General features: G+C 60.7%; 3 protein-coding genes across 4 annotated transcripts; 1 reads left to right on the top strand and 2 right to left on the bottom strand.

Moving 5' to 3' along the window:
- Position 1: 1 nt before the first annotated feature.
- On the bottom strand, positions 2 to 2,922 carry LOC138806082 (repressor of RNA polymerase III transcription MAF1 homolog). Its single transcript, XM_069991616.1, has 8 exons — positions 2,635 to 2,922; positions 1,809 to 1,932; positions 1,590 to 1,718; positions 1,349 to 1,514; positions 1,112 to 1,233; positions 911 to 1,030; positions 622 to 744; positions 2 to 478 (listed from the first exon to the last, which is right to left on the bottom strand). The coding sequence occupies exons 2-8, from the start codon at positions 1,889 to 1,891 to the stop codon at positions 457 to 459; spliced, it is 765 nt and encodes a 254-aa protein (XP_069847717.1). The 5' UTR covers positions 1,892 to 1,932; positions 2,635 to 2,922; the 3' UTR covers positions 2 to 456.
- Positions 2,923 to 3,053: 131 nt separating this feature from the next.
- Positions 3,054 to 7,290, top strand: LOC138806081 (sharpin-like). Of its 2 annotated transcripts, none has more exons than XM_069991614.1 (9): positions 3,054 to 3,633; positions 4,009 to 4,198; positions 5,933 to 6,043; positions 6,122 to 6,263; positions 6,332 to 6,440; positions 6,517 to 6,670; positions 6,746 to 6,834; positions 6,950 to 7,075; positions 7,145 to 7,290. In XM_069991614.1, the coding sequence occupies exons 1-8, from the start codon at positions 3,439 to 3,441 to the stop codon at positions 7,037 to 7,039; spliced, it is 1,080 nt and encodes a 359-aa protein (XP_069847715.1). In that variant the 5' UTR covers positions 3,054 to 3,438; the 3' UTR covers positions 7,040 to 7,075; positions 7,145 to 7,290. The 2 variants fall into 2 exon arrangements, with proteins under 2 accessions (XP_069847715.1, XP_069847714.1); XM_069991613.1 differs by having other exon boundaries at positions 6,746 to 6,864.
- A 1,740-nt stretch (positions 7,291 to 9,030) lies between these two features.
- Positions 9,031 to 11,256, bottom strand: LOC138806079 (cytochrome c1, heme protein, mitochondrial). The gene is made up of 7 exons (XM_069991610.1): positions 11,095 to 11,256; positions 10,427 to 10,623; positions 10,212 to 10,338; positions 9,967 to 10,124; positions 9,711 to 9,871; positions 9,420 to 9,520; positions 9,031 to 9,330 (listed from the first exon to the last, which is right to left on the bottom strand). Exons 1-7 carry the CDS (start codon positions 11,227 to 11,229, stop codon positions 9,226 to 9,228), a joined length of 984 nt encoding a protein of 327 aa, XP_069847711.1. The 5' UTR covers positions 11,230 to 11,256; the 3' UTR covers positions 9,031 to 9,225.
- Between the last annotated feature and the right edge of the window lie 1,136 nt (positions 11,257 to 12,392).

Here is a 12,392-nt window from a genome sequence, read left to right as displayed (position 1 = left end):
GTTGAATCACAGAAACTTTTATTGGAAACAGATGAGCTGCAGCAAAGTGACACTCAGTGCACATGGCCCACCAGGCGAGGTGGGGGCAGGCAGGCACCAGGGTCCCTTGCAGCTGGAGTGTACAGGCCCAGTAGGAAATACAAAAATAAACTCTGTGGTCCAGCTGTCCCTGCCTGTGGCAGTCTGTTTGGGCGGGTGGTCACTTTTCCCACCAGGCCCTGCTCAGTCTAGTCCAGTCACAGCATGGGCAGTAGGAGCCTGTGTGTGTGTGTGGGGGGGGGGTGAGTGGACACCCACAGGCTGGAGCCAAAAGGCTAGGCAGGTGTGGCCTTGGGCAGTGCCAAAACTGGCAGTTCCAGGGTACGGCCAGCAGCAGGCAGACCCTGGCAGCCCTCAGGTGAGCAGGTCCAGGTACTGGTTGAAGCTGGATGAAGCTGGGACCTCCGCGGCTCCTGGTCACATGCACATCACCGGGACCCTGGGCAGAGGTGGGCACACAGCAGGCCTTAAGGAGCTACCACCCAGGAGCCCAGGAGATCAGGCAGAGGGGCACCTGACCTGTCCCAACTCCCTCAACCCCCCTCCCAGGCTCCTGGGACTGGAGCCACCACCATCACATACCTGTCCTCTTCCATGGTGTTGGTCTCCTCGGCCCCAACCTCACTGCCTCGGCCTCCGCTTTCTTCCTCCCCTAGTTCCATGTCCAGTGTGTTGCCTGCCTCCGAGGGCGTGTACGTGGAACCACTGGGTGGGGGTTGGAGAAATTGGTCTCAGGACCACCCCTCCCAGGCCTGCTGCTGGACTTATACTGCCAAGGACGCTGGGCAGAGTAACGCTGAGAGCAGATGGGCATGGGTGAAGAATGGCTTGGGCCTAACCAGGAGCTGGGGAGGGGGTGGGTAATACCGACCTGATGGAGCGGCAGCTGAAGAAGACAATTCGCTTGAGCCGCTTGTTGTAGAAGAAATAGTTGAAGGACCAGAGGCTACCATCCTCCCCAAAAGGGTCCGAGTCCAGGTCTGGGTTATAGCTGAGGGGTGTAAAGAACAGCAGTGTGAGGACCCCAGGGTCTCACACTGACCTGGGGGAGCATCTACAGAAGCCAGCACACCTGTAAATGTCACACTCAGCAAGGCAGATCTCCTCATCCACTGCATTCCATAGCTGTGGCTTGAGGGCCTTGAAATCCTCCCGAACAGCGGAGAACAGGCTGCAGTTGACTGCATTGACCACCTAGGACAGGACACAGTTGGGCTGACCAGAGTCCAGGACAGCAGGGATGGACTAGATGGAGCCCAGGAACCACAGAAAGTGAGAGTGGGCAGAGGCCCCTTCATACAACCCTTACCCAGCTCAGACTGGGCTCCCGGCTGAACTCATGGCTTCGGGCTGCGCTGAAGTCATAGTCGGGCCGGAAGGACTCGTTGAGCGTAGCGATCAGGTAGAAGAGGGTCTTGCGGCTGCACTTGTCGCTGAGGGGGCTGTCATCTTCACCTCCCTGACTCTTGCTCAGTCTGCGCAGAGACAAACCATCAGCCAAGCCCACCATCCCACACAACTCTGACAGGGCAGACCCCACCTCAGCTCACCTGCTCGGGCTAAGGCCAGACGTCTGTGGTGGGGACAGCGCCTCCAGCACGTGGGGCTGGCCTTCCTGGCAGAACTGCTTGAACATGTGTTTATCGTCTCCGGCCATCTTACATGAGTAGCTTTCAATCCTGTGGGTAGCAAGCAGAACCATGACGCATTCTCTACCCAGAGGCCAGAGCAATGACCTCTGAGACACCAACCCCTGGAGCTTCCGTCACCTGCCAATGATGTGGGCGTCTCCAGTCTCCACAGTCAGCTGTGAGTTGATGGCCTCGAAGCTGGAGTTTTCCAACAGCTTCATGTCCTTGGAGAGGAGCTGTGCTTCTGAGCACGGAGCGCTGCCTGAGGATGTGGGAAGCCACGCCATGGGTGTCTACCCTGCCAGCTGATCCCCGTGCATCGAGTCTGGCCTGAGACCAGGCTTCACACCGCTCTTCTCCTTTCCCTACCTGCCAAACACCCAGCTGGCAAGGAGATGAGATTCCATGACCTGAAGGCGGCAAGTCCAGGCTCCATCTCAACCACACCTCCGCCACCTCGCGAGCCTGCGCGCCAGGCTGCGCCCCAACCTAGCCCTCGCCCCCCCCCCCCCCGGAAGAAGAGAACCATGCCACCAACAAGCGGCGGGCGGCGGGCCAGGGTGAGAGGCCGCATTCTGCTTCAGGAACTGGCACACCCGGGAGCGGGCACGGCGGCCCCTGGACGGGCGGCGCTCCCCCCTGTTCTAGGGGCTGCTCTTGGCAAAAGGGGGAGAGAACCGCAAGCTTCTCTGTTCTACTGCAAGGACGCCTAGGTCCCTCAGACCCGGAAGAGCGGAGGGAGGGCCGGGCTCCACTTGCTCGCTGCTGGGTCCACCAGCCGGACAAGGGGCACCGGCCGAAGCGCGAAGGAACTACAAATCCCGGGAACCAGTTCGCGGGGTCACAGGATCCCATCGGGCCGTGACGAAACTACAAGTCCCAAGAGGCAGCGTGCCGGCGCGAGGCCTGCCGGGGACTGTGGTTCCGGCAGCCCGAGACGGCGCGGGACCGAGTGGACACCCACCTGCTTGGGCTGGGCCGGATAGGGCTGGGCCGGCCCGATCGCCGGGCGACGGGGCCGCGGAGAAGGCGGGACGGTCTCGGCGCGGCGCGAGCTCCTCAGGACCGCAGGGCGGCGCCGCGGCCTCCGCTCGGGCCGCGCTGTATCCGGGGGAAGAAGCTCCGCAGCGACGTCCCGTTACTCCCGGCCCTGCCGGCCCCTCCGGGCTGCCACCGCGACATAGCCTCGTCCCCCTGCACCGCGCCCGCTCTCGCGACCACCTTGCCGCGGGCCGCTACCGATCACACCCGCCAGCAAGCGAACCAGCGACCTCCGCCTCCCCCAGCCGGACAACAACAAGCGGCGGCCAGGCCCGGCCCCACGCCTGTGAATGGCCCGCTCCAACCAAGACAACCAGAGAGAGAGCAGCCATTGGACGCGCTCCCCGCCACTCAGGCCCATCTCCCATTCCTGCTGGCTAGAACGCGTGTCTGTCATTCTCCGGGCGTACGAGCCCGCCCACTCTCCTGACGCTCATTGGCCAACGCCTCGAGCCCCCGCCTCCAGGGTCGCGGATTTTCCCAAAGCCAAGGCCGGTGGGGAGAGCCGGGGCGCGCGCGCCGGGCCGAGGCTTGCTCCGGCCGTAGCCGAGTGGCCCCAGCGCGGCCGGGCAGTGCCCGTCCCCGGACGCCGCGGGAGGGTCGGGCGCCGGCTGCGCGCGTCCCGCCCGGAACCCGGGCTCGGGGCCCCGCTTTCTGGCCGGCGGAAGTGCTGCGCCGCCCGGGCTCGCGGAAGCCGTCCGGGAGTCTGGACCCCGCAGGAGCTGAGATGGCGCCGCCGGCGGGCGGGGCGGCGGCGCCCGCGGGCTCGGGCCCCGCGGCGGTGCTCGGGGCTGCGCACGCCGCGGTGCGGCCGCTGGGTGCCGGGCCCGCAGTGGAGGCGCAGCTTCGGAGGCTGCAGCTGAGCGCGGACCCGGAGCGGCCCGGGCGCTTCCGCCTGGAGCTGCTGGGGTCGGGAGCCGGGGTGAGTAGGGCGGGGCCGGAGCCGGGGCCAGCGGCGACCCGGCCTGTCACGCGTGCACCGGCGGGGCAGTTTTTGTGAGGACTTGGCAAGATGGTAGCGTGAAAGCTTAGGGAATCGGAGCCGGGCGCCGTGGCTCACGCCTGTCATCCCAGCTACTCAGGAGGCTGAGATCTGAGGGTCGCGGTTCACAGCCAGCCCGGGCAGGAAAGTCCGTGAGACTCTCACCTGCAATGAACCACCAGAAAACCGGAAGTGGAGCTTGGCTCAAGCGGTAGAGCGCTGGCCTTGAGCGAAACGTCTGAGACAGCCCCACCCCCAAAAAGCCATCTCACTGTTTACAGTGAAGAACACTGACCTTGGACTCCTGCGCTCTAGGTCGGCTTGGAGTGGCCCTTGGAGTCTGTCTCCTACACGGTCCGTGGCCCCAGCCAGCATGAACTGCAGCCTCCAGGAGCACCCGGACCCCTCAGCCTGCAGTTCCTCAGCCCTCAGGAAGCTCAGCGGTGGGCAGCCCTGGTGCAAGGTGCCACCGCGGAGGGACAGAATGGTAGTGCCCTGGAAGGAGGTCTCATCTGGAGTAACCGTGGCTGGAGACAGAGATGGGACAAGCTGGGCATCTGGGAAGGCTTCCAGGAGGGTGAAAGTGGACAGATTAGAGGTTGAGGAGCTAGCGCCTGGAATATCAGACAATGATGAAAAGGAAGAGCAAGCAGGCCCAGGGTGAGAAGATGAATGCGTTCAGAAGAGGGTGTTCAGGGCAGGCTCAGGTCTGCGCTACTTTAAGACAGGAATCTCTGCAGTCATAATGAGGTGGTGCAGGTATGACTAAAAGGATGCTTCCAGAGGTTCTCAGGAGAGTTTCAGGGCACCAAGGAAGAGGCTACTATCTACATGAGTCAGTGGTCATGATTGAGGAGGAGAGTACCAGGTAGTGCAGGGGTCCTACATAGGTCCCATTAGTGGGGGGCATGAGGTGCTAGGGACTCTGGAGAGATAAACCAGAAGTATAGAGAGGGCCTGGCATAAATAAAGACAGTGCTCCAGGAGGAGGGTAGGAAAGCTAGCCCCAGGAAGCTCAGTGTCGTAAAAGGAGGCTTATTTCAGTAATTTATCCACAAAACATTTGTACTTGGCCACTGCTCTGTACTGAGCACTTTAACATGGACAGAATCTCAAATTTCCATCCTCTTGGAGCTTATATTTCTATAAGTTTCAGTTAAATGGTGAAAATGAGATCTACGAATATTAGCAGGGGGGCTGGGAAGGTGGCTCAATGGTAGAGCATGTGCCTTGCATGCATGAGGCCCTAGGTTCAATTTCTCAACACCACATAAGAAAAAAGAAAAAAGCCGGAAGTGGCGCTGTGGCTGAAGTGATAGAGTGCTAGCCTTGAGCTGAAGAGCTGAGGGACAGCGCCCAGGCCCAAGAATTCAGGCCCCACGACCGGACCCAAAAAAACAAAAAAACAGAAAGAATGTTAGCAGAGAGGAATGCTACTTAAAATAGTAGGGTGGCAAAGGAACACCTTGGGTAAGAAGCAAGCAGGTGCTTACTCCTATAATCCTAGCTACTCAGGTGGCCGAGAGCTGAGGATCGTAGTTCAAAGCCAGCCTGGACAGGAAAGTCTGTGAGAGTCTTATGTCCAACTGGACAAAACCACCAAAATGCTGGAAGCAAGCTGTGTTCAAGTGGCAGGCAGAGTGCTAGCCTGAATGAATTCAGCTAAGGGACAGTGTCCAGGCCCTGAGTTCAAACCCCAGAACCAGTGTACATACACAGCCCTGAGAGATCTGTGCAGCAATCTTTAGGGCACAGGTACAGCACCAGTGTTTAGAGGGTTCTACTTATAGTGGGGAGACTGTTGAGGGTGCTGCAGGAGCTGCGTCAGCACTGGTTGGAGACCCCTTGTTGCACTGCTGGGCTCGAGTGTGGGGTAGAGGAAGTGGTCCAGAGGTCCAGGACAGGCACTACAAATGTATTCTCTGCAGAAGGGGGACCAGGAGAACAGGGATCCTTCAGGACACCAAGGGAGAGGTCACCCACTGCAGACCTATTACTGGATCTGCTTTGTGGAGATGGGGCACAGGTAGGGCCAGGCACCAGAAAGGTTTAGGACGACTCCAGGTTCACTTTGCCAAAAATTGTAGCTTCTGCACCAAAGAAGTCAGGCAGGAGCTCTGAAGGCCAAGCTGGGAGGGGAAGCCTTCGCCTGGAAATACAGCCTGCAGACAAATGAGGAGTGAGGCCTGGGAGAGGTCTGGGTGGAGGCTGGCAGCCAACTCCACATCTTCCTTCTTAGGCAGTGGCAGTCCAGCCCTAGCCCTGGGTGCAGAGAAGTGCCCAACACCCACAGTGTCCCAACTCCTCAAGGTGGACCTTCCCCAGAGCTCTGGAGAATTGGCTGAAAAAGGTAGGGGAAGGCAGCTGGGGGGCGCGGGTTAGAGTGGCTGCTGTCTGGCTGTGACACTTCCCTCCCCTCCCCCTGTAGAAGAGCTGGCCAAGCGCTTGGCCCAAGCTGTTGCAGGTGGGGACCAGAAAGGGGCAGCCCAGGTGGCAGCGATCCTGGCCCAGCGTCAGGTGGCTCTCAGTATCCAGCTCCTGGAAACCTGCTTCCCACCCGGTCCCATCAGGTGAGGCCTGGCCCTCCTCACCCCACCCTCCGGCTGCCTGTGCAACCCTGACCTACACTCTCACCCAGGCTGCAAGTAACGGTTGAGGATGCCACATCTGCTGCGTCCTCTGCCTCTCCCGCCCACATTTCACTGGAGATCCACCCCCACTGCACCATCGCAGCTCTTCAGGAGCAGGTAAGCATGGACTTCAGAGCCCGCATGGGGAGGAGGGAGTCCAGTGCCACTGTCTAGCCTGGTCCTTTGGCCGCAGGTGTTCTCGGAATTTGGTTTCCCACCAGCTGTGCAGCGCTGGATCATTGGGCAGTGTCTCTGTATGCCTGAGCGTAGCCTTGCTTCCTATGGGGTCCGGCAGGATGGAGACCCTGCCTATCTCTACTTGCTCTCAGTCCCCCGAGAAGCCCCAGGTCAGTTCTTGATAGGGAGCAGGAGGTGAGTGGGGTGCAACCTGAGACAGCCCTGAGCCGCCTCCTCTGCCATAGGAGGCGGTACTCAACACTCTCAGAAGATGGACGAAGAACCAAGATGCTTGTTTCCCCAGCCAGCAGGGCTGCCCTCTGCCCCCAAGCCAGTGAGTCCCAGCCTCCCCAGTCCCCTTCAGGTGGGTAGGGGACCAGAGCTGCGGGGGAGGGGAAGGCCTAGGCAGCTGTGGGAGCAGGGAAGCAACATCTCCCCTGTTCCTCTAGCCTGGCTGGCCATGTCCTTCTTGCACATTCATCAATGCCCCAAGCCGTCCTGGCTGTGAGATGTGCAGCACCCAGAAGCCGGGTGCTTAGGACGCCCTCCCTGCAGACCCCACCAATGAGCCACAGGTATGAGAGGCAGCATGGGTGGGGGAACAGGACAGACCAGCATGAATGACCTGTCTCCCTGACCCCCAGGTTATGAGAACAGAAACCTTTCAAAGGCCCAAGTCCCAGGACTACCTCCTGAAACTAAGGGATCTCTACCAACTGCTTGCTGAGGACAGAGCCACCAGGGACGGGGTGTAGGCTGTAACAGCCAGTCATTAAACACTTAAAAGCCAGCCTGGTGTCCCCTTCTCTGTGTCTCTATGCAGGGCCTCAGCTGCCAGGGCTTGGGAATGAGACAAGGTCTTCGTCAGCAGATGGATTCCCCCCCCCCCCCCCCCCACCGGCTTAGGTACTTACTAGAGTGGACTCAGGCAGGCACTGGTGGCTCACACCTGCAATCCCTACTCAGGAGGCTGAGGTCTGAGGATTGTGGTTCAAAGCCAGCCCAGGCAGGAAAATCCGAGACTTATCTCCAGTAAACTCTCCAGTAAACTTGAGCTATAACTCAAGTGGTAGAGCACTGGCCTTGAGCAAAAGCCTCAGGGACAGTAGGCAGGCCCTGAGTTCAAGCCCCAGGACCCCACCGAAGGAGGTCCACACAGCCTAGCTGTCAGCTCCAGTCAGTCACTGTCCTTGGCTTCTGCTGCCCTCCCCAGCCTGGTCACCAGCACTCTCATCAGGATGACATCAATAGTGGGAGTAGGTGCTTCCCTTCCCCTCACAGGGCCAAGGGAAGTTCAGAATTCGAGTTGTGAACCGGGGCTGGGAAGGTGGCTCAGCGGTGGAGCGCTTGCCTTGCATGCCTGAGGCCCTGGGTTCAATTCTCAGCACCACATAAGCAAAAAGAAAAAAGCCAGAAGTGGCACTGTGGCTCAAGTGGTAGAGCGCTAGCCTTGAGCTGAAGAGCTGAGGGACAGCGCCCAGGCCCAGAGGTCAGGCCCCACGACCGGACCCCCCCACCCCAAAAGAGAGTTGTGAACCATGGGGCTGGGAAGGTGGCTCAGCGGTGGAGTGCTTGCCCTGTATACATGAGGCCCTGGGTTCAAATCCTCAGCAGCACATAAGCAGAAGCAGCCAGAAGTGGCGCTGTGGCTCAAGTGGTAGGGCACTAGCCTTGAGCTGAAGAGCTGAAGGACAGCGCCCAGGCCCAAGACTGGCAAAAAGATAAAGTCATGAGCCCGACACCAGACCACTGCTGCCGTGCCTCCACACCATCTTCTGCTGTCTTCTCAGGCACTGTGTCAAGCCTGGTCCCCGTATCTGCACCACTATGTGTCACTCCATACAGTAGGCCCCAACACCACATACACTCACGTGACCCTCCAGCTATCCGGTCAAAGCTGGGGAAATATACCAAGGTGTGTCTGTCTGACCCAGCCCCCTTTCCAGATACCACTCAGCTCTGCTAAGCCATCTGCAGTATTCCCCTTGCTGAGATACAGGCCTCAGTATGGAGGCAGATTGGTCCAATAATCTGACACTTTGTTTATCCAAGCAGTCCCTGGATCATGGACGACTGAGCCATGACCTTTATACCTCTGTGCCAGGTCACACCCACCCTGCTGAGCACTGCAGCCTAACAGCCAGGTTTGTTTCCTGTGTTTGTGTCAGTCCTGGGGCTTGAATTCAGGACCTGGGCACTGTACCTGAGCTGCTTTTGTTCAAGCCTAGGGCTCTACCACTGGAATTACAGCTCCATTTCCAGCTATTTTGGGTAGAGATAAGAGAGTTTCATGGACTTTCCTGCCTGGGCTGGCTTGGAACCACAATCCTGAGATCTCAGCTTCTTGGGTAGCTAGGATTACAGAAGTGAGCCGCCAGCGCCTGGCTCAGTTTTCTGGTTTTCATCTCATACTCACCACTGTTTGGACTCAGATATTGGACAGGGCACAGTTAGACACACGGGGTACAGGTCTTAGTCCCAGAGTCCCCTGAAAGCATGCAGTCCTACCACAGAACAGTGCAAAGGTGAATGTTGAGAAACTTAATTTATTTCCATGATGAGGGCTGAAGGAAGATCTGGAGTGAGAGCCTGGTCTCCTTCCCCCTCCTGTCCCAAATAAAGATGGGCTGGGCCACATGGTGCCGCTGAGGCCTGAACATGCCTTAGGATGGTTCCTGGGCTCGAGGGTCTGCTCAGGCAAGACGGAAGCCAGCCTTGGAGAGGCTCACTTGGGTGGCCGGTATGCCAACTTCCGACTCTTCAGGACTGACCACTTATGCCGCTTCATGGCATATGTCAAGGGCAGCAGCAAGCCCACCATCATCAACATCTAAGGACAAAGCAGGATCAGAAGAGGGAGGCAGGAAGGACCCACCCAGCCCCTCAGGTGCCAACTGTGACCCTTCCACAACCCTTCACCTTGAGGCCCATGCGTTTTCTATGGTCGTGCTCTGGCTCAGATGCCCAGCGCAGGAAGGTAGCCACATCCTTGGCAACCTGGGACATGGTAGCGGGGGTGCCTGGGACAAGGACAGCGGTGAGAGCTACCTGTCCCACGGAGGCAGACCGGCCCTACCCAAGGCTTCAGAGTGCCAGGACTCCAGAGCTTGCTCAGCTAGGCCTAAACGAGAAGTGGGCAGCACAGGCAGGACCAGGAACACAGGGAGATAGCATCCTTGGGGATGGGAAAGGGCTTCCTGAAAAACTCACCATCATCAAACTCCAAGACTTCGTTATAGATGGGAGGGGCCATGGCAATGGCCTGGCCGGGGAAGTAGGGGTTGAAGTAGAGACCTTCTCGTAGTGACACCCCAGCGGGTGGCTCACAGTAGCCGGTGAGCAAGGAGAACACGTAGTCCTCACCACCGTGCCTGGAACCAGATCCATGACTCCTCAGCCTCTGGCACAGGCAGCCCTACCTCTCCCCTCCTTCTCTCCAGCCCCACCCTGTGGACAGGCCGTGTACCTAGCTCTCACGATGTAGCTGAGGTCAGGGGGCAAGGCTCCATTGTTGGCGGCTCGGGCAGCCTCCGGGTTGGGATACGGTTTTGGCAAGTAGTCAGACAGTTTTCCTGGCCTCATGAACATCTCCCCATTTTCATTGGGGCCATCTTGGACCTCCACCTACCACGGAGAGCAGGGTCAGGATCCTGCAGTCCCATTGTAGCAGACGCCCCAAGCCCTGCCGGCCTTATCTCCTGACCCCCACACCTCCTCAGCCAGGGCCTTCGCTTCATCCTCCGTGTAGCACACGCCCACCAGGTGGCGGTAAGCCACATAATCCATGCTGTGGCAGGAAGAGCACACTTGCTTATATACCTGGAAACCCCTACGGATGCTGGAGAGAGAGAGAAAGGATTAGGGGCGTCGAAGATGCCACCCCACCCGATCCACCCCGAACTCCCCCGAGCCAGCGAGCTGCACACCTGGTGTGGTCCAGGGAGGAGAGGAGGCCACGGTGCGACCACGGATAGCTGGGGGGGTGCAGCTCCAGGTCACTAGCGCTGACAGCAGAATGCAGGGCCACAGCCAGGCCCGCACCGCCGGCCGCCAGCACGCCCAGCGCCGACAGCGTCACCTTCCGGCCCCGGGAAGGGCCGGACTTCGAGCACAAGGACACTGCCTGCAAGAGCTCCGCTCAGCGCCGGCCAGAGCGCCACTCACCCGGCACGGGCCACGGCCCACCGCCCGCGGGGCGCCAGGGGCGCCCGCCCGCCCGCCCGCCCGGCCGCGGCGGGTCCCCGAATCCGGCCCCGGGGAGCGGGCACGAGGCGCTCTCGGCTCCGAAGCCCGCGATCGGCCGAGGTAACCAAGGTCACCGGCGGCTGGCCGAGGTCGGGCCGGGGTCACCCCGGGACGCGGGCCCGGCTGGGCGGCGGCGGCGGGCGGCGCGCCCTCCGAGGGACCCGCCGGCCCCGCGCCCGGCCGCAACGCACTCCGGGCCGCGGGCGCCCGGCCGGCCTCGGGGCCGCGCCGGGACCCGGGTTCCGCGCGGCGGCCGCCGCCCCCCGCCGTCGGCGCGCGCCCCGGGCCTCCCCGCCGTGACCTTCACGGGCGGAGGGGCGCGCGGCGGCCGGCCCGCGCCCGCGCTCACCTGAGACGTCCTCAGCGGAAGCTGCCCGGGCCGCCCGCCGCCCAGCAGCCCCCGGGCACACGCGCCCGGGAGCCCCGCGCCCCGCGGCCCCAGCACCGCCCCGCGAAGCGAAGAAGCAGCCGCCGCCGCCGCCATGTCGGCCCTCCTCAGCGCGGCCGCCGCTCCCGTCGGCCCCTGCGGCGCCACGCGAGCTCAAACCGCGCGAGAGCCGGGCGGGGGCGGGGCCTCGCGCCAGGCTCCGCCCCGCGCTTCCCCGTTGCCTTGGAGACGGGCGCTCGGGCGGGGCTGCTCACCGCGCCTCCCGCACCCCGCCGCCGCCGCTCCTCGCGTCGCCCGTTCCGGGCGTGTTCCGAGATGTGCGTTCGGAAGAGCTGAATGCGGTCGGCGCAGACTGCCGCCGGAAACGTGACCCGGGGTTGGGGCGGGCGCGAGCGAGACGCGGGGTGGGCGCGCGGGTGCCGCGGCGAGGGTGAGCCGCGGCCGCCGCCTTCCCAGGGGCAGGAGGAGAAGAGGCCGGCAGGGCGGCGCGCGCCGCAGGCCGGCTCCCAAGGCTGAGGCCCAGGACGGCTGTCCACGCCAGCCTGGGCGGGAAAGGCCGACCTGAGCCTTACTTCCACGGGGCAACCGAACAGCTGGAAGTGGAGCTGGGGCTCGAGTGTAGAGTGCCAGCCTTGAGCAGCACCCACGCACGCACACGCACGCACAGGCGCGCGCACACGCACACGCACACACATGCACAACACACACATACACTCTAAAAAAGAAAAAAAAGGAAAAATCAGTTCGCTTACAAATGGTTCAAGTTAGTATCACTAAGATGCTACAGTACTCTCCAGTATGATCTCCAGGTTCCGAAAAGGCACAAGATATGCACAAAGTAACAAAAGCACAGGAGGGGATGTTTGCCGTCAGACAGCAGGGAGATGTAAATCACAGCCACCATGGGCTATCACTTGACGCCCTCTGTGCTGTCTGTAATAAATAAGATGCACAGTATCAAGTTTTGAGGAGGATGTGGAGAAAGTAGAACCCTTGGACATTGCTAGTGGGTATGTAAAATGATGTAACTGCTTTGGAAAATGGTTCGGCCCTTCTTCCCTAGGTTAAACACGATTTACTATTCGGTCAAGTAATTCATATGTAGGTATATACCCAAGAGAAATAAAGATGTGGATCCAGGGCTGGAAGTGTGGCTCAGTGAAAAAGTGCGTGCCTAATAAGTTCAAATCCAGTACTCCAAACTACTTAAAGTAAAAAAAGAAGAGCTGGGAATGTGGCTTAGTGGTAGAGTGCTTGAC

This window comes from Dipodomys merriami, unplaced genomic scaffold (assembly GCF_024711535.1).
Source record: "Dipodomys merriami isolate MVZ:Mamm:240054 unplaced genomic scaffold, mDipMer1.0.p SCAF_4, whole genome shotgun sequence".
Taxonomy (NCBI): Eukaryota; Metazoa; Chordata; class Mammalia; order Rodentia; family Heteromyidae; genus Dipodomys; species Dipodomys merriami.
Note: the sequence above shows the minus strand (reverse complement) of the source record. Positions and strands in the feature narration are given on the sequence as shown.